Genomic DNA, 27,893 nt, shown 5'->3' on the forward strand with positions numbered 1-27,893 from the left:
CAAATTCACTAACATTAGAAAATTTTGCAAAAATTATTCTGTGTGGCAGAAATTGCATCACATCAGAAAGTCATTCAGAAAATCCAAGATGTTTTAAATAATTTCCCCACCATAAATATTAAATTGGTTTATTTCAATATTTATAATTATTTTAAACATACAATAATTCATATTTTATTTTGGATTTTAATTAAGTTATAAAGGGTGACCTTTTAATTTATAAATAAAAAAAGTACCAAAAAAGTGATGAAGGCATGATCATTTTAGAGCTTACATTTTTGATCTTCATATAACAATGTAACTGGAAAAAAATCGCTGTGATTAAAACAAAAACAAATAAACAACCTAAATCACCCAAAACCTAATCAACCTGGTATATAAAAAGTGCCCAAAGATGAAGAAACACAAATATAAACACATTTTATATTTAGGCCACACATTATGTTCTTGTACTACAAGAGAAAAGTACATGATGTTTACTTGTAGGATTCTGGCATTTGTTGGTGTCAATTCCAGTCTATTTTTTGACCGTCATACATTACGAAGCCTTTTTTAACGGACTGGATTCTGGATAGTTTTGGCATTCGAGTTCTCCAGAGCAAGCAGCTGGCCTTACAGCATTCTTCACGCATGCCTGAATGTTCACTCACCTCTGTTGCTTGATCACACATGTGTATGAAAGAAAAATACACCTCCCATTTATCAAGCAATGAACTTTATTCTATGAAGATCAGCCCGTTAAAATTAGCCGTTGTATTGGAGTCCCACAGGAGACGAGGGGCCGGGAGAGTGAGCTCTGAATGCAGTGCATGGATGTGTGATTACAGTGTTGATTGCCATGGGAGGCGGGCGCTATTTAAAGCAGGGGCTCTGACCTGCAGCAGTCTGCTGGTCTCTGTCATGTCACTTGCTTCACTCTTCTGTCTGTGTGTGTGAGACCCGGTCACCTGGTTGCAAGGCATGTTTGGCACTCACAGAAGCAGTTTGACTGAGCTTCGGGTCGGGCACACCGGTCGCCGCCTCAGCCGCCAACACAGTGTCCCCTCCGAACCCCTGCAGATCCCCAAGAATGGGCCGCCGGGGAACAGCATACGGAGGAGCAGCAGCATTAGCAGCGGCAAGATGCTGTCCTTGTCCTTCAGCGAAAGCATGCGGAGCGACATCGACCGCTACCTGTCTGACCAGGGCCTGTACCCTTTGCGGCAGGGTGGGGGGGAACTGGGTGAGATTAGGAGTCTGCGCGAGGTGCGGGCCGCTGCCCAGCTCAAAAATCTGGAGGACTTTCTGAGGACCAATGGAGTGTCTCTACAGGAGTCCATCTCCTTCCAGACTGGAATGAGGTACAGGTAAGGGCCACAGAGCACGCAAGTCATGCTTTAAAAGTCTGAGGGAAGAGTTTAACAAATGATGACTAGCTCGATGATTCCAGCTGGATAGAAAAATATTGTGGCTCCCAGTTATTTAGGAAAATATGCTTTCTTGATTGATAAGTTACTAGTTGGTCTTTCAACCAGTGAGATTTGAGTATTATTTAGGATTTAATAGTATATATTGAATTAGTTTTTATTTAGGTATTTTAATTTTGGTTTAATTTGAGTAATTTTCTTATGCTGTTCTCATTTGTAAAATAATTCTAATTAGCTTTAATTTGTCAATTATTAAAGTTTTTTATATTTATATTTCATTTCTAAATTAAATAAATGTATAAAATATAATATATAAATATATAAAAATAAATATTGTTTATATTTATATTTAATTATATTTTATTTTACTTAAGCTTTTTTAATTTCCAAAAAAAAAAGTTTTATTTAACAATATTAACACTCAATATTTCTGTTGTAGATTAATGTTTTCTAGCATGGTTATACTGGTCTGTTCGACAGAAAAGTACCCCTTTTGATAATTTTTACACCAATATTCATTAGTTATCTTTCTGCATACATATTGCCTGTTGGTCTATTAGACGATTGGTTGTCACTTTGGAGGTGTAATGAAGTCTTGTTTTGGCCCGTGTTGTGTGTATCTAAGTCACCCGGAGAGAATAGCAAGTGTTAAGCAGAGACTGAAGTGCTGTCTGGACCAGCTGTGTGATTTGGATTAAGTGCTTTGCTTTTATAAGCCATTGGGAGGACATTGGTCTCATGTTGGCCTGCTGGTATAGTCTTCTCGGTTTTTTTACACGACTGTCCTGTCAGCAACAGATCAGGCATATCAATATATCTATCAGAAATGATACTTAGAAATGATAAGTGTTTTTGTAAGTGATGCATTGCTAATCATTTTAGTTTTAATGCTGCAATGATTTCAATATATTAACAAGGTCTCATTTGTTTGCTCATTTGAATTGTACTTTGAATTTGCTAAAATGAACTTTTTAATCTTATTATAAAGTTTTACCAATACAATCTTAAGCTATGAATCAATTACCTGTAAATTTGTATTGTGTTGTTTTCCAGTGCACCTTGTGGAGGCTTTTGGAATCTGAGAGACAGAATGTCTTTGCACTGATGGTCAGGGACAGTTGGTGTTTTGACAAAAGTGGTGTAGAATGTCAGCAGTCTGCGTTTGTGTCTTCCAGATTGGATCAAAGATTGCTCAGTGTGTGTGACAGATGATTCAATTAAAGAATATAATAGCACAACTAATCACAATGGCTTTAAAAACCACAAATGGTGAAGCAATGCTATCGCTCAACAGATCTTCACTGATTAAACAAGGCAACATTAGCAAGTAGTTGGCCAAGTTTCTGCTAAAAGGTCCACTGCTCAGAGTCTTCATACTGTACACAGGATCATTTTATAACAGTGTTGATATTCACAGCCTGGCATGTTGTTGCTGAATTATTGAAAGCAGCTGTCTATTTTCTACCTGCCACATGCTCTCATACATTACATCTATATCGGTCTGTATGATCACTAAGTCCATCATCAACTTCCTTTACTGTCCTTTTTGTTTGTGTGGATTTAAATAGTCTCTGTGTTGTCATGTCTAAACAGTCCCGAGCCCTTTACTAGCGGCTATCATTACATGAAAAGCAGCAGCCAGGTCTATTCAGGTCCAAACAACTGCTAGAATGAAATATTAGCATTTTATAAATTGATTGCGGAATATACAACTGAATATACAATGTTTTTGGGGTTCGTCTACCAACGGGGCTAACTGGATCATGCTAACCAGTCCAATCTGGTGGCGCTAACCTATTGCACTACTGTGATATGCATGTCCACTAGATGGCAGAAAGTGCACATCATTCTGAAATCGTGTTTGTTGTGAAGTCTGTGTCTCTCCAAAACAAGACTGACCAGTCCATCTGTAGTGTCCTCATTTGTCAAGTTCAGTTCTCATTGAATTACACTATAACCCTCACATTTTGAGAAGATATTTTAAGTTTTACCATGATTCATTGTTTGTCCCACAATCCCATTGTAGAACGATAGCACAATGCAATTAGCTGTCATTTCAAGATTCCTGAAATGTAATGTAATCAGTTAACCGTACAAGAGCTATAATTAATAACCAATTAAGTGGTGTGCAGCAGGGAGTTGGAGCCCCTGCCTCTGTCTGTCTGTCTGTCTTTGTTTCTGTCCTACAGAGCTAATGAGGCAGGCTTCTTTTCTGCTCTACTTCCTTTTCAATTAAAGGCGGCTCATTCTGTCTCTTTGTTTTTCCTTCTGTGTCTCCCTTTTATTTTTTATGTAGTATTTCCCCTTAGGGAGTGTACAGATTAAACATGCACTTACGCAATGCAGCCCAGATTATACATAAATACATATATATATTCACTGGCAGCCAAAAGTTTGTAATAGTTACCGTTTGTTTAATGAAATCAGCATATTAGAATGATCTCTGAAGTATCATGTGACACTGAAGACTGAAGTAATGGCTGATGAAAATTCAGCTTTACCATTACAAGAATAAATATTTTAAAAAATATATATAAAAAATGCAACCCAGTTATTTAATATATATGGTATTTTTGATCAAATTAATGCAGCCTTGGTGAGCATAAGAGAAACATGAAAAATCTTTATTCCAAACCATTTATCATTGGCAGTGTATACAGTATGCACAAAGTGAGGGTTAATATTAGTATAAATGTCATGTCTCTGTATTTATGTCCCATTTTAGCAGCGCTCAAGCTGCATGAGCTTAATGATTTGAGATTGATCCAAAGAGAATCTTGTGTTTCAATATGAGAAAGAAACAGAATAAAAAAAAAAAAGTGGAGAATAAATCTGTTAACACGTCCTTCAGTCTGGCATAATTGAAGTGCATCAGACTAATTGGGATAATCATATTCTGGAAAAAGGGTTTTCTGCAGGCCGATACCAAGCTAAAGACAGACCCATAAGACATGGTTCACTGGGCCTGGATTAGACGGTGCTGTAAAACTGCCTTGAATGGATTAGATTCCTTCACATCTTCTCTTTCCTTTATACAATTTTTAAAATTACACTGACTTTTCCCATCTTAATAGATGGTGTAAATCTGAAGTTTTTTAGGAAGTGCAACTTGAATGCAATAAGTATATTGTACCAAACTATGTTTTTTTACGCTAGTACATACTAATTTTAGATACCTAATATAAAGTGGGTCCAAATGTGCTTAAAAATTCAAAAGTCTAATCTAAACTCATTGATCTATTCTGTTCTTTTCCTCTATTCAGTAATGCTGATGGACAGGCGGTCTTCTACTGTCCCCTCCAGGTCTGCCCAGTAAAAGGCTTGGCTGTTATGAATTCAATTTATAGAAAGTGCAGTTAGCTTTTTTTTTTTTTTTTTTTTTTAAAGAGAGTGTCTAGAAGATGGAGCGATGGAGCAATTCGAGAGAGAACCGCAGGCGCTGTAGCTGTGAATTAAGCTGCTCATGCAGCGTAAGCTTGAAATGGGAGACCCGGCATTTCATCCTTACAACTGCTGCCTTATAATAGATAGTCTTTTAAGAGAGTTAAACATGTGCAGATCCTAGCATTCTTTCCCTGTGTATCAGGAATTTGTCTTTTATATGTTTTTTTATTAGTTTTTTTTTTTTTTATAATTTTTGTAATTTTTACTTGCAAATAAATAGGTTTGTCCAAAAGTCTGACATCACTAATGAAAACTGCTTCCTTTTTTTATTTTTTTATTTTTTTTAGTTGAAATAAAATACAAACAATATTAATAATACAAATAGTTAGTCTGTAAAAGGAGATTTGAAAAAAAAAAAACTTTCACATAAAAGCATTTACAAACATTTTCTGTTTGTGTTTCTACTTGAGTTTTCTCATGCACACATAGATGCCCACAAAAGTCTATTATTTTCTCTAAATGTCAACATTTTTGAACATGCAGGAAAAATTACATGCACATGTTAATTTGAGTAATTTGAATATTTTTTTATTCATTTTACATCAGCGGTTCTCAAAGCAAACTTTCAGTGGGCACTAATAAGTCTTTTTATTGTAATTTAGCTATAAGTTATAATCTTAAGTAAAATGCTTTTTTTTATTATTATAACAGCTTCGAGCAGGGCTTGGAATATTGTCCTGGACAAAGCAAGGGACTTGGAGTCAAAGAAATTGAGAACCTCTGTTTTATCACACTCTTCACATTTCTTTATGTACGGCCTGACCATATCCTCACATGTAAGGACTACTGAACCAGGACAGATGTCCGATTCACAATATCTGCACCCTCTCAGAACTGTAAAGACTTTCTCAATTCCTTTGGAGCTGGGATTGCGCTTTTGTGTGCATCATTAGCGGAAAGAAAGCTTATGGAATTGCAATTTTCTGCATCATGTTCATTTGAATTTGTTGATCATTACACTTCATTTTCCTTGCTTTGTGGACCAGCTCGGCACTAATAAATTGCAGCAGCTGGTAAAGCTGTAATCACTGTCAGTGCTTTAATGCAGTAATTGCTATGCTGTTCACCTGGTGTGTTACTCTCACACATCAAATACTACTATTTTTTTTTTTCAATCAAATGAGATTTAGGTACTTTTTTCCCCGTTCTCTTCGCTTTTCTGTACACGTGTCTCAAATAAATATGTTTGTTCCACATATAGTCTCTGAAACAGAGCCTCTAACACTCGTGACAGCTCTGGTATGTAACCACACAGTGTTTGACATTGAGAGGCAAAGCAGCTGCTCTCTGCTACACAGAGTTTGATTTTACATTGGAAGTCTCGCTTCATAATTGGGAGCGGCAGGGATGTTGCAGTCTAATGAGATGTAGCTTATGTGAAAAAGACCACTTATATGAAATGTGTTTATGGATTTTGCACACTATATTGGCAAGCCCATTTTCTGAGAAGCCTGTCATGTGTGTGTGTGTGTGTGTGTGTGTGTGTGTGTACTTAAGTCTCTCTAATGTGATCAGGATTGCAGAGCTTAAGGATATGTTGAGTCTTTTACAGTAACCTTCAGGGCTCTTACAGAACAGAGTTATAGATATACATGAGAAGTGACTTTATGATTGCCTGCTTGTGTTTCCCCTGTTTGGTTTGGTTGTTTTATTTTGCATGTAAGAGAGTAGTTCATGCATAACATATGAATGAGCTTTTTCTTTTATTTACTTTAAAGAGATAATTCATGAATATTTGCTGAAAATTTACTCACCCTCAGGTCATCCAAGATGTAGATGCGTTTGTTACGTCATCGGAACAGGTTTGGAGAAATTTAGCATTACAACAGGGAATTGACCTTTTCATTGGAAGAAGCATTCATATAGATTATGGACTCATATTTTGGTCAGAAGTGACGGTTTATTGTTAACATGCATTAATGATTAATTTGTTTCTTACAAACAGGCAGCTTTTAATTTCACAAGATATTGATTGATGGCGTTGTGTGGATTACTTTTGGATTATTATGATGTTTGTATCAGCTGTTTGGACTCTCATTCTGACGGCACCCATTCACTGCAGAGGATCCATTAATGTGCAAGTGCATGTAATGATAAATATCTATGTTCTACTGAATAAACAAGCTCATCTTTTTGATGACCTGAGGATAAGTCCATTTTCAGGAAATTTTTTGGGTGAAAGAATCCATCAAGATTTTAAGATTTAAAGGTTACAATGTTTAATATGTACTGCATAAGAGAAACATACAATTTTTAAGTGCCTTTTTACTTTCATTAGTTTATTTTGAAAGTATTGTTACGTAATTTGGTCTATCTGTTAATTTAAGATCATAAAAACTGGAATCCACTGTAATTAATCATAATGTTTATATGCTTCAGTCTTCATCACTGATCTGATGAAGTTCTAGTTTGATTCCTGCTAAGAAGCATATATATATTAAAAAAAAAAAAAAAATTTTACTGTTTGCCACAAAAGTATAATTGTTGCAGCTATTGGCATAAAAACACATCATAAAAGTAGTATGTTCTAGTAGTAGACCATTTTTGTTTTTTAGATTGCCAGCATATAGATAATGAGCAACTGCCAATTAATAATTCCTCAAATATTTTTTGGTTGGAGCCACATGAGTAAATGCTGATAGAAGTTAGATTTTTTTGATGAAAGTTGTGCATATGATGAGGATGACAGTGCTGTTTTTACCCCTGAGAGGTAATTGTTAGGTGTTTGCGTGTGCTTATGATGAGAGCCGGAGCCCTGCGGTGAAGCTCACTGTGGAGAGACTGAGCTCTGCTGTGAGGTGCTAGATGATTGAACGGCTCTGGAGGATTTTCCAGAGCTTATTTGACTGTGGATAAGTCTGGAGTCAGGCTTCTAATCAAAGGCAAAAAGAGAGAGCGCTTGACAGTTTAAATAGAGTAGAGGTGTTTGAAGCGCCTGGAGGTTAAAAGTGAGGAACAATGGGAGATTATTACTTTTGGAGACCTATGGCCCCAACTCCCAAATGACAGGGCGCCTCTCTTTAAAACAAGAATGGAGGATCTCACCACTGCTGAGATCCAGATGTAATTTTGACATTTTTCATGATGAAGTCGTTCTCTGTTCACACTTTTTGTCTGATGTCATAACTGTATGAAAGAGGAATAGTAGATGACATGTCGTGCAGGAACAGCAGTGTTCTGCAGTGTGCTGTACCATTTAAAAGGCTTCTTCTTCTGTAATTGTTCAACTGTTTTTATGACCTCATAATAATTTAATTTAATTTAATTTAAAAGCTGTAAATAAAGCAAAGATCAAATTAGATTGTAAATATGATTTCAACTTTTCTACTTTCAAATTTCATATTTAATTTAGTTTGTTGCTCGCCATTTCTTTGTAATCGTTTATGATATTTGCTATCAATTTCTGAGTGAAAACAGCTTCTACACCACTTTTTTTTTTTTTTCAAATTTATGTATACTTAAACTCTTAAAGTTTTACATTATTCTTATTTTGTGTCCAGTGTCATGGTGCATGGTTTTTAATATATTAGCACAGGCTTTAGGAATGAAAAATCCTATTGATTTACAGTATCTGTAATATTCTCAGTCCATCTGTAATTCTGAGAAGGTTATCATTTACAACTTTCACCTCCAGACTTAAAACAAGCACCTTTAAAACAGAGCCAGGCTTACAGCTAATGCACCACAGCCTTCTCTTTCTCAAGTACGCCTCACACATCCCACCTCTCTCTTTAGAAAGGTCACATCTCCCCTGGTACAACACGAAGCCTTATACTCAACCGTTTGACATATAATGGTCTGTGGCTCTGGTTTCCATTCACTAATGATAATTCAATAACTGTTTGCGCATCCGGCTGCACTGTCATTTAAAACTAGCCTCTAAAACCTAATACTGAAACTATCTGGTACTTGTGGCAGTGGTGACAGATTTGATTTACAGAGGTGTATTGGAATGGCAGGAGGCTGACAGGTGATCGGGAGTGTTGTCTGTATGTTAACTCATAACTTCAGTGTTAATCCATTCACAGGGTCACCATGACACAAATACATTTGTGACCATGACAAAACGTACATTGTTCTCTCCCCCTTGTTTATTCACAGTGTCCGGTAAGTGGACTCTTTTTCCAGGAGGATCACATTGCAGCACTCTTGGAACACCTTAGAGCTTAGCGTCTTTTTAGGGAACAACAGCAGCATTCACTAGATGGCCAGCAATGTCAGCAGAGCAGCGGTGGCGTAGGGTTCAGTTTTACACAGTTGTTTTTATTCCTTTACATTTATTTTATTATTATATTGTGAAATCTTTATACTTAATACATCCGTTGTGCTTGTAATGCGCTTTTGTAAATTGCAGAACTGTGTGCAGCTGTAAGTTGGAACATTTTGTTTCTGTTGCATATATCTGATTAAACTCATATGTAAACCAATTCAAAAGTTTGGGGTTGGTAGGATGGTTTTCTGTTCTTGAAAAACATTTTAAATAAATGTTTTCTATTTGAATACATTTTAAACAGTAATTCATTCCTGTGATGGCAAAGTTGAATTTTCAGCAGCCATTATTCCAGTCTTCGGAAAATCTTAGGAAAATCTTCGGAAATCATTGTAATATATGCTGATATTTTTGGTACTCAAACAAAAGTCTTCTTTTCCATGTTGAAAACAGTTGCTTAATATTTCTGTGGAAACTGTGATGCATTGTTTTCAAGATGATTTGATAAATATAAATATTATATAACGGTATAAATATCTGCATTGGACGACTGGTGCACACAAAATAAAAACCAAACCATAAATACAGCCCAGGCCTGGTCCTCTCTCGTCCTTCACTATAGTCGCTCCAGTTTTATATCCTTCCATCTCCTACGTGGGACTCGATACTAGCGGTGGGGCACAGGTGTAGCTCATCTCCAATCACTACACCTGGCCTCACTCCTCGTTCCCACGCCTCTCGGCCCCACCCCACTCGCCACAAAAGTATTAATTTCTTTTAAAAGAAAGTTTTTATATGAATTATTTTCTTTCTTTTATGCGTGCTCCTGAGGTTAGGTCAGCTAAGGTTAGCATTGCCATCAATATTTGAATAATATTTCAGTGTGTTGTTAACATGTGGCACGCCTGTGATTGTGGATCTAACAGATCCAAATGGGGTGATGCTGGTTGCCAGTGGATTGTGTATATATCCATTTTATTTTATTTTCTTATGTCATCTCATCTCAAGCCATGATTTCCTGTCAGTTCTCTTTCTCAAGATACCGCATGAAAGAGGCCCGAGTTCAGTATCCTGTGTTTCTGTCTGCCTGTCTGATTTAAATGGACAGCTGCTTTACTCAAGCCTGCTGGCAGAGTCTTTGTCCTGAGGCTACAGAGCGTCAAAGTGCCATTCAGGAAACTCTGTATGTTCACTTAAGCCGCCTGTCCACTTCCTTTCATCTAGAGGTGGGATGACACACATTCCTCTAATCCAAAGTGCATTAAAACCGGGCAGTCGCTCTGTCAGTCAGTGATTTTATGCGCAGTTGTGGCTTTAGGCGGAAATAAGATGCGGAAATAACGCAAGTCATTTGTGTGTCAGATTATAAAAGAGCTCATCTCAGTGTTTACGGTCTGCGGGACGTACACTCACATGCACATTCACAGAATCCATCGCGCTAAGGACCACAGCAGTTAGCTTAGACTTGAGTTTTTAAATTATTTTTTTTAATCTATGGCTTCCTCTCTGATCCCTGACTCAATATGATATGCAATGTAGCAGGAGAAATTTGTTCAACTGAAAAATCTCAGCCAAGATTTTTTCTTTGCTTATCTATCTATCTATCTATCTATCTATCTATCTATCTATCTATCTATCTATCTATCTATCTATCTATCTATCTATCTATCTATCTATCTATCTATCTATCTATCTATCTATCTATCTATCGTTCAATCTATCTATCTGTCGTTCTATCTATCGTTATATCTAGCTATCTATCTAGCTATCTATCTAGCTATCTATCTATCGTTCTAGCTATCTATCGTTCTATCTATCGATCTATCTATCTATCGTTCAATCTATCTATCTGTCGTTCTATCTATCGTTATATCTAGCTATCTATCTAGCTATCTATCTATCTATCTATCTATCTATCTATCGTTCTAGCTATCTATCGTTCTATCTATCGATCTATCTATCTATCTATCGTTATATCTATTTATCGTTCTATCTATCGTTATATCGTTCTATCTATCTATCGTTCTATCTACCATTCTGTCTATTGTTCTATCTATCTATTGTTCTATCTATACTCAATATAGCTTTTAATGAATTATTTGTAGCATCGTGATCAAAACTTAACATAGCATAACATGCAGCATCATGTAGGTCTACTCGTGAGAATTCTGATCATAAATTCATTGCACTGTATATTTTGTGATAAAACAAATAAAAATACATTAGAAAAGGACCAAGACCAAACCAGACTTTTTCTTTGTCCTCGGACATTCTGTCATGCGTAGGCAGTGTGGGATGTCAGGTACGAGCTGATCTAACACAACATAGTCAGAGCTTAGACCTTCCCACTTTCTCTCTAGTACACTCTCTCTCTCTCTCTTGCTTGCTTGCTCAAACATCATACTATGCTGTTTTATATATTCTCTCTCTCTCACTTAGCATTAATGCATTTGCTCAAACATTACTGGATGTTGATTTAAATCAGAAGCCTGAATATGAAAACTCACTGTTAATGTTAGGAATAGACAGATTGGCTACAGTGTCACTGGATGGACAACAATAAAGCAACTGAAGAGAGTGGGGAATAAAAAGGAGTTTCAGTGCAGTCAGGAGCAAGTGGAGAAGAGAAGAGTGGATAAGCGTGCGCTTGATGTGCTGCAGTGTGACGTGGATGGATGTGGGATTTCTCCCCTGATCTATGTGTTGATGTGATTGGTGCCCAGAGTTCACCGCTTCACAGGCTGCTGCTGCCCTGGAGCCAGAGCGCAGGAATTCACTCTCACCGAGACTAGCACACAAGACATTTACTTACACACGTTTCACACACCAGACGCCACATGGACAGATACACACTCTGGCAGCAGCACTTCAAGTGATAACCGCACTTGTGTTTAAAACAAAGTGTTGTGCTCACCTTTTTGACAGCTGCCACATCCATTCCAACCTTTTTTAACATTTTCTTCAAGATTTAAGAAAAGGGGCTTTTTTACACCTCATTGTCCTCAGGGCAGGAAGACAATTGTCTTTAGTTTTTGGAGTAACAGCATTGGGAGATTTTGGGACTAGTTGCTCTTTGTAGCATCAGCATCCTTACTGTGGTAAAGCTGTCTGCGGGGGCTTGCCGTCAGCATGCAGGTGTCTTTTGTGTGCACGGACCACCGAGCCGTCAGCCGCAGCACAGAGGACCGACTGAACCGTCAGAACACCAACAGCCCCAGTTTGGGGACCAAAAGCAAGTTTCGCGCCGTGGCAATGGTGGCCCGTAGCTTGGGCCAACTGTCTGTGCAGAACATGCCTTCGTCTGGTGACCACTGCTTGAGAACTGGCATGAAATATAGGTAGGTGAGAGGTGGACTCTTCTGTGCTGCTATTGGTCTTTTTGCTTCATTTAAGACTTTGAGCAAAGTAAAGTTGTCTCAAACTAAACATTTTGACTCTTGAGATTTGATTTATGTAGGGTCAATTTGGTTCACAGGTTTAACAGGTTAAAGTTGTTGTGGTTTAAAAGGAATGTCTGAAATGTTGTGTTAACCAGTGATGGTTGTGTAGTTGGCTGGTTAGTTAATCTATTCATCAAGCTCTTGGGGCAAATTTAATAATTTGAATGTTAAGAAGGTAGTGGTTGAGAAGCATGTTTTGGCATATCTCATTCAGTATGCTTAATATAAATTTTGTGAATTAAAAATTAATATTACAGTAAAACAATATTCTGAAATATTATTACAATTTAAAATAAATTCAGTCTCACATTATTTAAAGGTCTAATTTCCACTATTAACAAACCATTAACTATGACTTTTGCCTCAGTAAACTCCTAATTTGCTACATATTACTAGTTAGTAAGGTAGCTGTTTAGTTTAGGGATGATTACGATCTAGAATAGTCTAGAACGATCTAGAAAAATAGTGCAGAATACAGTATGAGCTTTGTAAACCGCCAATATGTTGATAATAGGCATGCTAAGCAACTACTTAATAGTGAAAACTGGTCCCTTTACTAAAGTGTTACCATAAATTACTTATTTTTTGAAAATATTAAAATATATAATTTATTCCTCTGATGACAAAGCAGAATTTTCTGCAGTCACAATTTTATACATAGTCTTTAGTTTGACATGATCGTTCAGAAATCTAACAATTTGAAATATTTGAAACACTGACATTGTCTTTTATATGCTTTGTTTTCTTTTTGTATTTACATATTTAAATATATAATCTTAATATTTTTTTATGGCTTTTTTTTTGATAAATGCTCCATATTGGTTAATTTTCAGTATTCACATTTGTTCACGTTTAAATGGTTTAACTGAACATTTCCCCATTTATATTTTAATTTCTATCTAATGCTGACTTAATCTAACACTAATAATTAATAAAAATTGTAACAAATCTCAATATGAACATCCATTATTTCGCTGTTTTCGTGGCTAAATTCATTTGTGGCATTCTAAGGAACTGAATTCAGTTTCTTGTTTTTTATTTAGACAAAATAGTACAAATAGTAATTAGTTTTAATATCGATCTCTTGACATCTCCAAAGTCAAAGATCAAGTCTTTCACATGACTAATTAACTGAATTTGTGGGACTGGGTTTAGAGAGAGGTAGGAGAGATTTCTGTTAGTGCCTGACTGTTATATCCATTAGCATGTTCTCTATATGAAATGGAGATTCAATGTGATCATGTTCCACTGTTTAGCATTATTGGGAGCACAAGGCTCTCTCTCACTTTTTCGACTGCAGCACTCATACACTTCTGTAACACACCCGTGCTGCTTACTATCTGCTTACTGCAAAATAATAGTGTGCTCGATCCTTAAAGTAAGCCCACCCTCCCTCCTCATTTTTCCATACTGTAATTTACGTAATTATACATCAAAGGCACTTTGTAGCCATGCGAGGAGTGTCTTCTACTCCCTGATTAAACTAATGTGTAACTGAACACCTGAAAAGCTCTCTCTCACTCTGCTGTTACCAAATTTCTTGGCTCTTAAGGCTAATTCTCTCATTGTAATTAAGTCTTTGAAATTAAATGCTGCAAATATGTAAATGTCATATCATAGTCATGAAGGCTGAGATGTGGTACTATATGTACTGTCTCTGTAATGTGGTACTATCAATGTACTATAGTTATGAACTACTAGAATAGTTTACGAACAATTTGTAGTTTATTTATGACATGATCACAATTTTCCTCTCAGCAGTTTGCAGCTACAGTGCAGTGATGTTGATTAATAGAAACAGACTATGAATGAGTAACATGGCAACGTGGAACCTCTCTATGTCTGATGAGCCAACATTAAATGTGCCCCTGCATATTGTGGTGAGGATGAGTTTCTGCACATGCACCTCAGGCAAGAACCTTTAAAGACCCTACATACTTGTGTGACTTGCGTCTGTTGTGGTCTTACATTTTGTGAATGCTCACTCATGAAATGTCCTCAGCTGATAAATGCAACCTGGAGGGTTTGTTCCTGTCGTCCCATTCTGTGGCGTGTATCTAAATGGGCTCTACGATTATCCCTTGACTATTATCAACGTTCCTGTGCTCATTTTTGTTCAAGATTTTGAAAGAGGCAGGAAGAGACAGAATGAGAAAGATGAAGAGGGTGGTGTTGAGGCATCGTGTAAGCGTGTGTCTCTCTGGGGTCTGCAGAAAGAAAACTGAAGTGATGATTACATAAATGCACAAATGGGCTGCAGTTACTGCTTGCTGTTCCCTGGGCTGTAAACAGCAGGACTGCTTTGGTCAGGCCAGCCAGTTATGCAACCTTTATTTTGTCCAAGATAAACCCATGAATTCGATGTGGACTCTTAACTGGGAAGACAGAATGGAAGATGATGTTTCTTAAACATGAAGCGTGCAGTGCTGGATTTATGGAAGTTTTGACACTTATGCCATAACAGAATTTCAACCCAGTTTTTATTTCCGTAAAAACTGAAATTCATTGCATCCAATACATACTGAATTGCAGTACTTTTCAGGTGACTTGTCTGCAAGAAGTGCTACAAGCGAACTTTTCTTTTTTCTTCTTGCAGAAGTCTTGTGCTTGTAGGTACATTCTTGCTAAATGATATTGTGTTGCTTAGAACATGTTTTACGACAATTTCAAAGTGATCGGCGCTAAATAGCATGTTCAGTTTTCTCCAAAACAGGTCAACTTGACTAAGGCAACATATTATTACACAGCTTGTTGTATGTATCACAGCAGAAATTAGTCATTTTAAAACCTTAAAGATCTTTCACATTTAAAATTAAAAAACCAACTGCACTAAACCCTACCCTAAATATAACTAAATCTAACTTAACAAAATCAAGCATGAGATTTGACAAAATGTATGTGCTGTGCCAACCATGCTGCTTTAGGTTGTTTATTTGAGACTTTGAGCTCTTTCATTAAATGTTATGGATTGTGTTTCATAGGACATGAACCCTGCATGGAAACCGCTTTTGTAAAATTATGCAAAATCCTACAGGTTTTTACCTCAAATAAAATGTGAAAAACAGCCAGCAGATTCTGTTGGAGCTTGGAAATATGCAACGATTTCTTCCCATACAGTCTGAAATGTCACAATTTTTACAAACTCTAGACATGTATTGAAGGACCTTCCTTTTTTGCAAAAGAGCAATACAGACGGACAACACAGTAAACACAAAAAAGTAAAATGTTCCTCTATGTGTTACTTTCAATTTAGTTTCAACCACAGATGTCAACAGAGAGCTCTTAATTAACTTCACCATTTTGCGGTTTGCTGCATTGTGACTTTCACCTCTACCAAAATGTGGGTTGAAGGTGCATTCATTTTTCACATTTTTTTTTTAAATCATTTCTTGATCCAACAATAATCTTGTATAGCATTGTTTCGGTTTCTGTCTATCCTCTAATTTCATCGATATACACTTAATTTCCAAAACCATTCCTTAGCAAAGATTTGCCCAACATCCTGTTTTTCATACCCCCATTGTGATATTTTGGCCCCCCCTGTGAAGTGTTTGGGCAGGGAGGAGTGGGCCCCTGTGGGGATAAGATTACTCATTTTGATAAAGTGCCCATGCCTCCTAGGCAATATCGTGCCTGTAGTTCTTTAGTGAAGCGTAGCCTACAATAGCCTTGTTGATGCATCCTCCTCCTGGTTTTCTAACTCTTTCTTTTTAACATTTTGTCTTTTACATCCCTCATTTCCTTTCCTTACCTTTTCACTTACTTGTGCCCCCAGCTCTCTTATGTAACTATGTTGCACACCTTTCTACTCCTCCACATAAAGCCCTTTTTTAGTCTAGAGTGATGAAACAGTGAGTATACTGGCTTTTTATCTTGCCTGAGTGGATATTGTTTGAAATTTCAGGCTTGATATGATGAAAACATTCCCCCGAGGGATTCCTGGTGGCTTACTGTACATTAAATGTGTGTGAGGTCAAATGTATGCCGTGAACTGTGTGTGTATTGCTATTCTTAACCTCTCTGAAGCTCGGTGTTTGCTCATCTGGCATGCAAATGAGCTTGTGTGTGTGTGTGTGTGTGTGTGTGTGTGTGTGTTCTTGTTCTTTAATTAAGACATCTGCTGTCTGGGCCAGCCATAGGGCAGTTTTGGAGTCTGCCTGAGCCGAACTCTGCTGTGATGTGTGAGGGTCAAAGACAAATAAAAGTGTACGTTCATGATAAAGAAAACGGAAAATGAACTGAGATATGAAACTAATTGATATATATATATATATATATATATATATATATATATATATATATATATATATATATATATATATATATATATATATATATATATATATTAGGGCCGGGACTCGATTAAAAAAATTAATCTAATTAATTAGAGGCTTTGTAATTAATCGAAATTAATCGCATTTTAATCGCATATAAATATTTGACCTGAGAACAGTGAGAAGTAATTTTTTTCACATGGATTTATAGTATACCATTGAATAATGACTGAATACATAAGCTTAAGCAACAAAATATTGTTTATTTTTGTTCAACCAAGTCTAGCAGACCAGTGCAATTTTTGCCATTAAGTGTAGCAATAGCATATTTAGAATCAATTTAGAAATAGTACATTTCAGAAATTCAGGAAGCTTATAGGTGCTGGAACCTTCTGTAAAGTGTTTTTTTATGTAAAACACAATACTGTCAATTACATTCAGAACATTGGAAACACTGACTATTAGAAAACATCTCTCTGTTGCTTCAGAGGCCATAACATACTAAGTCCAACTCTCAACAACCTTGGCCAAAACAATAAAGAGTTCAACATAAACTGTTGCACCAACAAAATAATACATAGTTCAACATAAAGTGTAAAGTCCACGCTAGCTGCTATATGTTTTGCGTTGAGGTGATACTTGAGGCTCGATGTGTGCTGTGGTGATCAAGGGGCAAGGAACTCGACCGGAAGTTGAAGTCGGATGGGGGCTGCCATCTTTTAGCAGAACTTCACTTGCGTTAGCATTCCCATTGACTCCCATTCATTTTGGCGTCACTTTGACAGCGAATAACTTTACATCTGAGGCGTTTAAAGACTCTGTTTGTCCATTATTTATTTCTAAAGATACACGACAATGTATAAAGGGCTCCATTACCTTCTATGTTACATTATGGCCCCGTATAAACAGTTTTTGTAAAAAATAGGCTAACGATTGCGTCATAACCACTCGGCTCTCTGTCGCATTACCGTACAGACAGGTGGAGAAGCTCGCAGGCAATTAACTTAATATGGCGTACTGGCGTTACATTTTAAAATACTATACAAAATAATTAATCAGAATACTTACTCCTGCTCACTCACGCCAAAGAACTCCCCGCTCAAGCTCGCCGTCTCTGCAAGATTAACGATGGCAGTTTGCACGCACAGCCACTTAGAAGATTTACATCTGGCAGACAGGTTGCTGACATCGTCAAGCTTCGTTTGAGTCTGCGCGTCAGAAACGGAAGTGCTAAAAAACGCTAAAACTGGGCTTCATTTGTCTCAATTGAGTTCCAATGGGGTCGCTGTGTCCATTTCTTTTACTGTCTATGGTGGTGATATGCGAACGCTAGTTGGTGCTCCAGTATAATCGGTCCGCCGAAACTCATCCAGTGAGAAACGTTCCGCGGTGCAAAAATAAGTTATTAAAAACGCGGGAATTTTTTTTCTGTAATTAATTAATCTTAGTTAACGCGTTATTTATATATATATAAATAACGTAATATATATATATATCACAGTTCAGCACTATCTAGTTACTGTACCTCCATCAACTGCTGTGATAGTGCAGGAAGGCAGTTTGCTGCATTTAGAGACCCATTTTGATCTGTGGTAAAGGCTCTGTCGACATCCATTAACGAATGCCAAAGATTAGTGGAGCAGGCCCAGCGTTTCCCACACATGCAGCCTCAGCCAAGTGCAGCGTTCTGGGAAGGTACTGAGCGAGTTTCTCCTCTCGATGTGCATGTGCCTTTTCAACACCCAAACACAGTAACGTTAGCTTAGCTGCCATTCACCTTAGAAGATTAAAGAAGCTTGGTTTGTTTAAAAACATGGTGAATTTTTTGCAGATTTCATGTTTTGATCAATTTTAGTAATGGGTTTTCCATGTGTACTGTTAGGTAGCAAGATCTCTGGCTAATAAACCATAGTTCTTGTTGCAAATTATGTAAGTTATACTATAGAAATGTACTATAAATGTGTCTATATGCATCTTGCTGTATTGTAATCTAGACTAACAGAACAGTATTGATTATTAAGATCATTAAGCAACTCAGCATGCACTAATTCACTTGCTTAATGATCTTCAATAAACAAGCTACAGGTCGTCCAAAATGCAGCAGCTAGAGTCCTTACCAGGTCAAGAAAATATGATCATATTACCCCAATTTTACAGTCTCTGCACTGGCTACCTATTAAGTTCCGTATCAGTTACAAATTATCATTACTTACCTATAAGGCCCTAAATGGTTTAGCTCCAGCGTACCTAACTAGCCTTCTACCACGCTACAACCCATCACGCACCCTAAGGTCACAAAACGCTGGACTTTTGGTCGTTCCTAGGATAGCAAAGTCCACTAAAGGAGGTAGAGCTTTCTCACATTTGGCTCCCAAACTCTGGAATAGCCTTCCTGATAATGTTCGGGGTTCAGACACACTCTCTCTGTTTAAATCTAGATTAAAAACACATCTCTTTCACCAAGCATTCGAATAATGTATCTTTTTAATTGTGAGTGTAGTTGCATCTGTTCAAAGTTGCATTTTTATTCATTAGCTTGGGTTAAACTAATTTTACTTTGTTGGATCAGCAGCTATGCTAATGATGTCTGTATTTTGTTTCTATGTTTCGCCACGGGATTTACATCCCGTGGTAACTAGGATTTAAACAAGCTCCAGTCTGGATCCAGAACACCTGAGAAGAGATGATGCTGACCCTCAGAGGACCCCAGATGATGCTAACCTTGAATCAACAAACAGAACTAACAATTATTGCTAAATGTGTGACTGAATCATATAATAACTTAATAATATTGATAGTTCATCGTCTAGCTGACTACGTCTTGTATTATTATTATTATTTTTTCTAAAATCCTGTCAAATGTGCACAAACTACTAGCTACTACTAAATATTGTAGAAACATAATTTTTTGTAAAGTTGCTTTGTAACGATTTATTTTGTAAAAAGCGCTATACAAATAAACTTGAATTGAATTGAATGAATTGAACTTCAAACTCTGTTTTCATATCTGTCTAGTAGTTTCATATCTGTTGTTGGCCACATCGACCCTGTCCAGCAGTATTCAGCTCAGACAGAGCCAGATAACCTGCCACAGTTTCATCTAACAGATAATTGGAAATGAAAGCAATATGGAGCCATACAGTAACCTTTAAATACATCAAACTTCACCTTTGAGAATCAGAATAAAATTAAAGAGGAAGGTTTGTGAGGGAGAAGTACACTTTTAAGGAAATCACAGATCACTTAAATCAATGAGAGCACCTTTAAAAGTTAATTGCTTTTCTTAGAGGACCTCAAAAGCCTTACAAAGAAAAGAAGACCACTTTCACAGTCCCCGAGCAGGTCTGAGCAAATAACAGGCCAGTCAAGTTATTTGACACCAAACTCTATTTTAGGCCAGTTTACTGGTAGTTACTGGCAGTTGAACAGCACGGGACATAAATGTTAATATATGCAAATATAGCTATATATATATATATATATATATATATATATATATATATATATATATATATATATATATATATATATATTGTAGCATTAACTTATTATTAATAAATCATTTTTATTTATTAAAAACAGAAGCACTAAATTGTTGCCTATTTTATGAAAATAGGGGAAAATATTATTTAATATAAAAAACATTTTAAATCAGTTTTTCATGCTCAAAGACAATGTCTTAATTTGTCTGTTCATTCATTGTGTGAATTTATGGTTTTGTACTGTTCATTAGCAAAGAAATTCCCAAACGGGTTTGTGAGGTAACTGGAAGCTGTGCATTGGCACATTAAACACTGGACAGGCAATTACTGGTGCTCCAATTCACCCAAATACTATTACATGACTACCCCAGATTATATATATATATATATATATATATATATATATATATATATATATATATATATATTAGTCTGCTACATCATATAATGTAGGGTGAATATGAATTAAGAATAAATTATAGTTCGCATCATTGCTTTGAGAGAGTAAAAATGTTGAAATAAAGTATTTGTTGTGTATGTTTAAGTGCAATATTATAAAATGGTAAAACTTAATAGTGTTTAATGTTCTGTTATGTTGTTATTTAGAACCATTTAAATTTACATTAGCTTACTATTGTGGTGTGGGCATATGTCTTTGCTGCTTTAAGGAACAGACTTAGCAATTAGCATGCTAATATGTGCTATTGCATGCTAACAGTTCACTATTGCATCGCTGAAAGCACATTTACATCTAAGAGACTTCTATTTGATATGTGTCCTTAGATCCGGAAGACATACTTGTTTTAGAGTGTTTGCCCATCTGCAATACATCTCTAAAACCATTACTGTCAGACATTAAATAGACATTTAGAAAATGTTTTTAAGATGTTCATGATTTAGAATGTATGTAAAACTGACTTTTTAAAGACGTTTATCAGATGTACGTGTACTATTAGGGCTCTTAAAATATTCAGTCATGACACACACACACACACACACACACATATATATTACACCTATTAAATCTTGTCAGGGAACCTTATAAAACCACTTTTGAGGCTACTTTTGGTCACTTCAAAATAATTTTTTTATTTTTTTTATTTCAAAAAAATTGTTGAAGTTGAAGTTACATGAACCAATTCTGTTTCTTTTACCTAACCGAGTTGTGTAGAACTGATGTACATGATTAAACCATATAATTCCATCACACATTTTTGTCAGTATGTGGTGAAAACACAGTGAATAACTTCCCTGAGGGGTATACAGTAGGAATGTCTCTCAAGGATAATTTCACGACTCTTCATACCTTTTAAAAGGTTTTTAAATGTTTTTTTTTTAAACCATAAGAAGGTCTTTTAAAGCAACATCTTTGTTTTGTGCCAGTCATAAATTGCTTCTCATCCTTCAAATAAGAATCAAAAGCTCACTGAATATTTGTAATTATGAAGGCAGTCTGTGTCCTTGACTGTGTGGTCTTATAGTGATTGCTCAGCACTGTAACCTTGGCTCTTTGCAGACTCAAAAGATATCGAACAAAAGACCCAGGTGGTCTTCTGATTGGTTCATTGGGCTGAAGGTAGCTGTAGTGTTGTATCCAGGCTGGATTTAATTCTCTTTTATTGTCTGAATATGAGTGGGAGTTACAAACAATGACTGCTACAGTACATATGTAACCAATGGCCCAGGTTACACGTAATGAAAACACAATGAGTTGTGCACATAGGTGTGCTACTGACCACAGGGCAAATTACAATATACATCCTTGGACCAGTCTGAAAAACATTAAGTACATACAGTACATTTATTTATGCATTACGTTGAAACAGCTATCATTGATTGTAATTAATCAGCATGATTGCATCTAATTTCATCTAAATTGTTTGCAATTTTTTTTATAGGAACCTTGGGAAATCTGGCTTACGGGTATCATGTCTAGGGCTGGGTGAGTAAAACATGATAGGCTCACACTGGTAGTCTTTTATAAATATCTGAAAATGTAATTAGTTTAGGATTCCCTGAGCAGCGCTGTTACATGGTTGCCTTGTGTCTCTTTTCAGGCACATGGGTGACGTTTGGTGGTCAAATAACAGAAGAGGTAGGGTTTTCATGGATTGTTAATCTGTTTATTTTCAAACTACTGGAAAATAGCATTTAGCATGCTAGCACTTCTTCAGCAAAGCATTAAAATCTGGAGAGAAAAAAAAACATTGACATCACCCAAAGTACAGTATGTTATATTAATAAGTCATTAAAATTTGTATGCATTTATGTCATGTTTTGTGATCAATTGTCATATCCATGAAACATAAACATGTGTTTAGTGCACCTTAAAGGTCTCTCAGCTGTCAGTTTCTCTCCATCTGGGCTCTGTCCCCATCTCTCCTCTCTCTTTCTTCTCTCAGATAGCTGAGCAGCTGATGACGCTGGCGTACGAGAACGGTATCAATCTGTTTGACACAGCCGAGGTGTATGCGGCAGGGAAGTGAGTACTGATCTCCCATCATTCAATGCTGCCCCTTTTAATCAACCAGAGGGATTTACACTTATATATGAGGAGATTAGTAAAGTATTAAATATAATTTTAGCAACATTTTCATCTTTGATTGGACTGTATAGACCTACTTCTCACAGATCTGAAGAATCTAAAATGGTTTTCAGGAAGCCAAATCATTGTTTGCTATTAAAATGTCTTTAATTAAAAAATTTTTAATATAATGGTAACAAGATTTATGCTTCTTAGTGAAGATGTGACACAGTATTCAAAATTGCAGAGACCAAATGTTAAAGTTGAGGAACTGTTTATTGAAAAACCCTTAGTAATCGACATGAATATTTGGGAAGGATGTGTTTTCGTAAATGTCCATAGCATGAACGGCCCTAGATTAATAAGCATTTTACTGAGACTATTCATATATATATATATATATATATATATATATATATATATATATATATATATATATATATATATATATATATATATATATATATATATATAATATAAATTAATAAATGAACACTTTTAGTGATAATATATTTTTTATATATAATACAAAATATTGATATTTATTATAATACATTTTTATATTCATTTAAATTAAAAATCTATTAGTGAAAGAAGTTAGTGTTTTGTCAGCAGAATTCACTTGTGCAAGAAGAGGAAAAAAGATGGAAAGGTGAATAGCCAAAACCTGCTAGCTTGCAGTAAATTTAGCAGTGCCGTCTTTATTTTTCTGCAATGCCGTGGAACTGTAACGTCAGGGAATTGCTGATAAAGTCGAGCGGAAATAGCCTGACTCAGTGCAAATCCACTCAACGGTACAAAATGGCACTTTAATGTGCTAGACTTTATGTGTGTTATAGGACATAACCTTATATATGTCGTCTGTGTGTGTGTGCGTGGGTCGTTTGTCACATTTTTTAACAATGTTTCATGCCATGTCAAGCTGGCAATGAGGCTTGTGCAGAATGATGAAGACAGTATGTAAATACTTCAGCACAGACGAACAACCAAACCTTTATTACTCATACACAGATACTCACAAACGTCTTCACAAACAGTAGATTTACTAATCTAGACTGTTAGTTAAATAGAAGACGAACACTAGTACTGTTTGTGAGTTTGTCCAAGGACATCTGCTGCCCTCTTGAGCCCACGTTACAATAGCGCTTCATTTGTTACAAGCTGTCACAAGGACTCGCATTCCCGCAAAGAGATGACGAGGCCTGATGGGAGAACCATCCATGAAGAACACATTGGTCCTGGGGCCAAAAATTTAGCATCTGTCATCAGACGCTCTCCCTCCCTTCCACTCTTTCCCCTTTTTAAAAATCTGCTCACAAAAAAAAAATGAAGCATTTTGCATGTGTTTACACTGGGAGTTCCTTTCATATTGCTATAAAGTGAATGCTTCATTAACCTAATTCTCCAGAAGCACAGAACAGGGAATCCCCCAGTGTAGAGGATGCTTTTGCTCACAGACTGTGATGTAATTGAGGAGGAGAAGGTTTAGGCTGAAATAATAGCATGTTAATTGCTTCTCACTTTCTTGCAGGGCTGAAACGGTTCTCGGGAGTATCATCAAGAAGAAAGGGTGGAGGTAAACATTGATTTGCTGTTTTTAGGGGTTCATAACATTCTCAAGCTCTTATTTGATGTGATTTTCTATATTTGTGAGCTGTTTTCTCCTCCTCAGATTGTCAGAATAATTCTGGCTTCATCTCATTGGAAAGGCAGTTGCTTGTACTATGCGGCTACTGTTAGGTTGTGAATGTGGAATTTACACTTAAGGGGACATTAGCTTTTATTCACCCTACTTACCCTATTTACTGTATGCAAGCATTTTTCCCCGGGGAAAGGTGTCTAATTTTGGACCCATGTTTTTGCCTTTTTTTTAGAAACTTGGAATGACTGCAGTTTCAAGGATTCAAAAAAATCTTCTATTGGGAGATGTGAATATTTTTAGCATGACTTTTCTACAAAAGCCGTTTATTTAGATCCTCTTCTACAAAGAAGTTTACTTTTTCCATCAACAGAAAAGATATTTAAAATTCTAGATTATTTATTCTATAATATGAATGTCTTTTTAGGGTTAACATTATTATACATTTTATATATTTTTTTATAAATAATTCATACATGCATGTATGCATACATACAGGGTATCTGCATGATTTTGCTTAAATGAGAGTTTTTAAGACCTGCACAAATAAAATTAATACCATATGAGCAGATATTAAACTGTAAAATTACTTAAAACCATGATTTACATGTTCAGATACAGGTTTTCACAAAAACATAAAGTTTTATAAAACAATACACATTTCAGCCAAGAAAATGAATGAGTCAAAACAATCAATTATTATGTTCATTTAAACTATTTTTGTAGTTTAAAATTGTACATTTTTATCAAAATTGTATCAGTTATTATATGAATTAAATAACATAAATATAATTTTACATATAATATAGTTTACATTTTTATAATGCATTATCTACTTGTCAGTTTACCAGTTCACATTTACATGTAAAACATGGGTTCATTTTGACATCGAACAAAAACAAATTGAAGACCTCTGGAAATCATAACTAAACTTTTTTAGGACCCGCAGAAACCCTATATATTGTATATATAGGTATTGTATATATTGTATTTGAATATAATATAATATATTAGAATTCATTTAAAAATAAAATAAAAAACCCTGATTATTATGTTCAAATACAGTGGTTCCTGGACTTTTCATTACCTGGACCATAGTGTAATTACAGTGTCATTTCCTGAAGCCTAAACTGATGGGTTGTTTACCCATCATTCATCATGATGTCAGACCCGTCCTTGTCTTTGTTTCGCTTTCAACCACTTTGTCTCCTGTCTTTCATAGACGTTCCAGTTTGGTCATCACCACCAAGATATACTGGGGTGGAAAGTAAGTGGACGGGGACTTCTGTCCATTGTTTGTTGATTGGATAAAAGCAGATCTGAATACAAGCCTGCTGTTGATTTTAAGAGAGGGGAGGGATTTAAGCAGATTAAATGATTGTAAAAGTCCGACATAAATCAAAAAAGGGAAGTATGTTATTCGCAGAAATATCAAGTTGACATTTTGATTAGTAAAAGTTTAAAAATACAAGTTAAAGAATCATTCAAGTTTATAATATTTCAGTGTGTAGACGTCAAATCCTTGTTTATTTTTCAGAGCAGAAACAGAGAGGGGCTTGTCTAGGAAACACATCATAGAGGGTAAGACTAGTTAGAAATGTTCATGATTGCATTTTAACTTGTAAATACAAAAATCCACAATGCCATGTTTTAACCCCATAAAGATCTTCATTCAAGATTTGTACAGTGCTAATTTAATGCTGCTTTGTATAATTGAGGTGCTAGTCACCAGTCGGAAATGAATAGATAAGAAAATGTACTTTAACATGTAAGAAATTACTTATTTCGGTTTGAAATAGTACTTTGTTTTTCTGACCTTCAGGTCTAAGGGCGTCACTGGAGAGACTTCAGTTAGAGTATGTGGACGTGGTGTTTGCTAACAGACCTGACCCCAACACACCAATGGAAGGTATGCTTGATGGGATGCTGGGATAGTTTTATCATCTTTGACTCACTTAACTGCTTTGCACTGAAACATGGGACTGTATCAGACCAGCCTCACAGCTCTCAACACATAAAAGAGATCAAACACATTGAGACCAATGGCAGAGTTGTTTAACTTTTAGGTGCAAAAGTTCCATAAATCGACTAATCATGCCATTCATTTTGTAATAAACTACAACGTCATATACAATAATGGAGCAGTGAATGGAGCAGTGAACAGAGCATGTTGTCTAAGTGTGCTGTCAAGATGATAAATTTTGCATCACAGCAGTTGCATCCGTTATGCATTTAATGGTTGAGTCAAGTTGTAATTTAGTCGTACATGCTCTTGCTTTGGAGAGTTTTACAAATGCATTAAACGGACTAGTACACCTACATCTCGTCACAGTAGAGTTTTGAGGGGCTAAACAACTGAAGCAGCATGAATGAAAGAACTTAGCTTACTTAAATAGCATATTCACAGCACTAAAGCACGGTCATTTTATTTGATTCAGATCAATATGATTTTCTTCGCCTGAATTGGCTGATAATGATCTCCTTAAGAATGGTGAGATATTAAAGGAATATAAGTTAAGCTCCATCAACGTCGTTTGTGTCAAATTTTTCATTACCACAAAAGTTCATTTTGATTTGTTCCTCTTTTTTCTTTAAAACAAGGTTACTTGCAGTTAGGTATTTAAAATGGAAGATTAATGTTAAAATTTAAACAACTTTGCACCCCCCCCCCCCCCCAAAAAAAAAAATCATTTTTCTTTAAATGAAATAAATGTTACAATTAATTAAAAATGTGTGCCCTTATAAAATCATAAGCTTCACATCTCTCTATCTTTAAACCCTCCAAAATCTGCTTCATTCAATTCCAATTTAACTTCCTCAGTGTAACCTCCTTTTTTAAAGAAAATGAGGGATGAGTCTAAAGGAAATTTTGAGGTAATCAACATATTACGGATGCTGTTATTCGAGCCTAACTTAACTAAGCAACTTAACATGCTGTACAGCTGTGAGGGGTATGTGGATAGATTGATTAATGTCAGAGACTGTGCATGATGCATCTGAGGTCATGGTCATGTAGACATGATTGCTCATGCTTGTGCACAGACCTCCAGAGTTCAAGCGTGGTCCCATTACGCTGGGGTTTGCAGAATCCGCTCTGGTCCAGTTCTGCGGCCTTTTTTCCCCCTTCTTCAGAGATTTCATTCCATTTGCTGAGTGGTAACCTCCTCACAGTCTTTTGTTTGTTTGTTTATCACCAGGAGATCCATTTAACACTTCAAAATCAAGAACATTCATCATAGAAGGTACATGGTACCCTCAGTAAGAGTTTTGACCTCTTGTCTCCAAAAGCATTTTATGGCTTTGATTTGTGATAGTTTGCCCTCTTGTCCTGGTGTGAGAAACCTGACCGTGTCCATAAAATGCTGAAGATTTCCAGCAGTTCCTCTTAAACCTGGTATGCTGTAGAATGATTGATTTCTTTGACTATCCTGTCCATCTTGCAAGTGAAATTTGGAGTAGGTCATTGCATCTTAC

General features: G+C 36.1%; 1 protein-coding gene across 5 annotated transcripts in view; it reads left to right on the forward strand.

Moving 5' to 3' along the window:
- Window positions 1-674: 674 nt before the first annotated feature.
- Window positions 675-27,893, forward strand: part of LOC113094725 (voltage-gated potassium channel subunit beta-2-like) — a 33,201-nt gene continuing 5,982 nt past the window's right edge. The window contains exons 1-9 of one of the 5 annotated variants that reach the window (XM_026260346.1): window positions 675-1,346; window positions 22,155-22,198; window positions 22,314-22,351; window positions 22,659-22,738; window positions 24,312-24,356; window positions 25,642-25,686; window positions 25,957-26,000; window positions 26,242-26,328; window positions 27,617-27,661. In XM_026260346.1, the coding sequence (XP_026116131.1) occupies window positions 961-1,346; window positions 22,155-22,198; window positions 22,314-22,351; window positions 22,659-22,738; window positions 24,312-24,356; window positions 25,642-25,686; window positions 25,957-26,000; window positions 26,242-26,328; window positions 27,617-27,661 (814 nt within the window). In that variant the 5' untranslated portion in view covers window positions 675-960. Of the gene's footprint in view, window positions 1,347-11,550; window positions 12,399-22,154; window positions 22,199-22,313; window positions 22,352-22,658; window positions 22,739-24,311; window positions 24,357-25,641; window positions 25,687-25,956; window positions 26,001-26,241; window positions 26,329-27,616; window positions 27,662-27,893 lie in introns of those variants that run through there. The other 4 variants (XM_026260350.1, XM_026260347.1, XM_026260348.1 and 1 more) reach the window with 4 other exon arrangements.

The sequence above is a fragment of the Carassius auratus genome, unplaced genomic scaffold (genome assembly GCF_003368295.1).
Source record: "Carassius auratus strain Wakin unplaced genomic scaffold, ASM336829v1 scaf_tig00215416, whole genome shotgun sequence".
Lineage (NCBI taxonomy): Eukaryota > Metazoa > Chordata > Actinopteri > Cypriniformes > Cyprinidae > Carassius > Carassius auratus.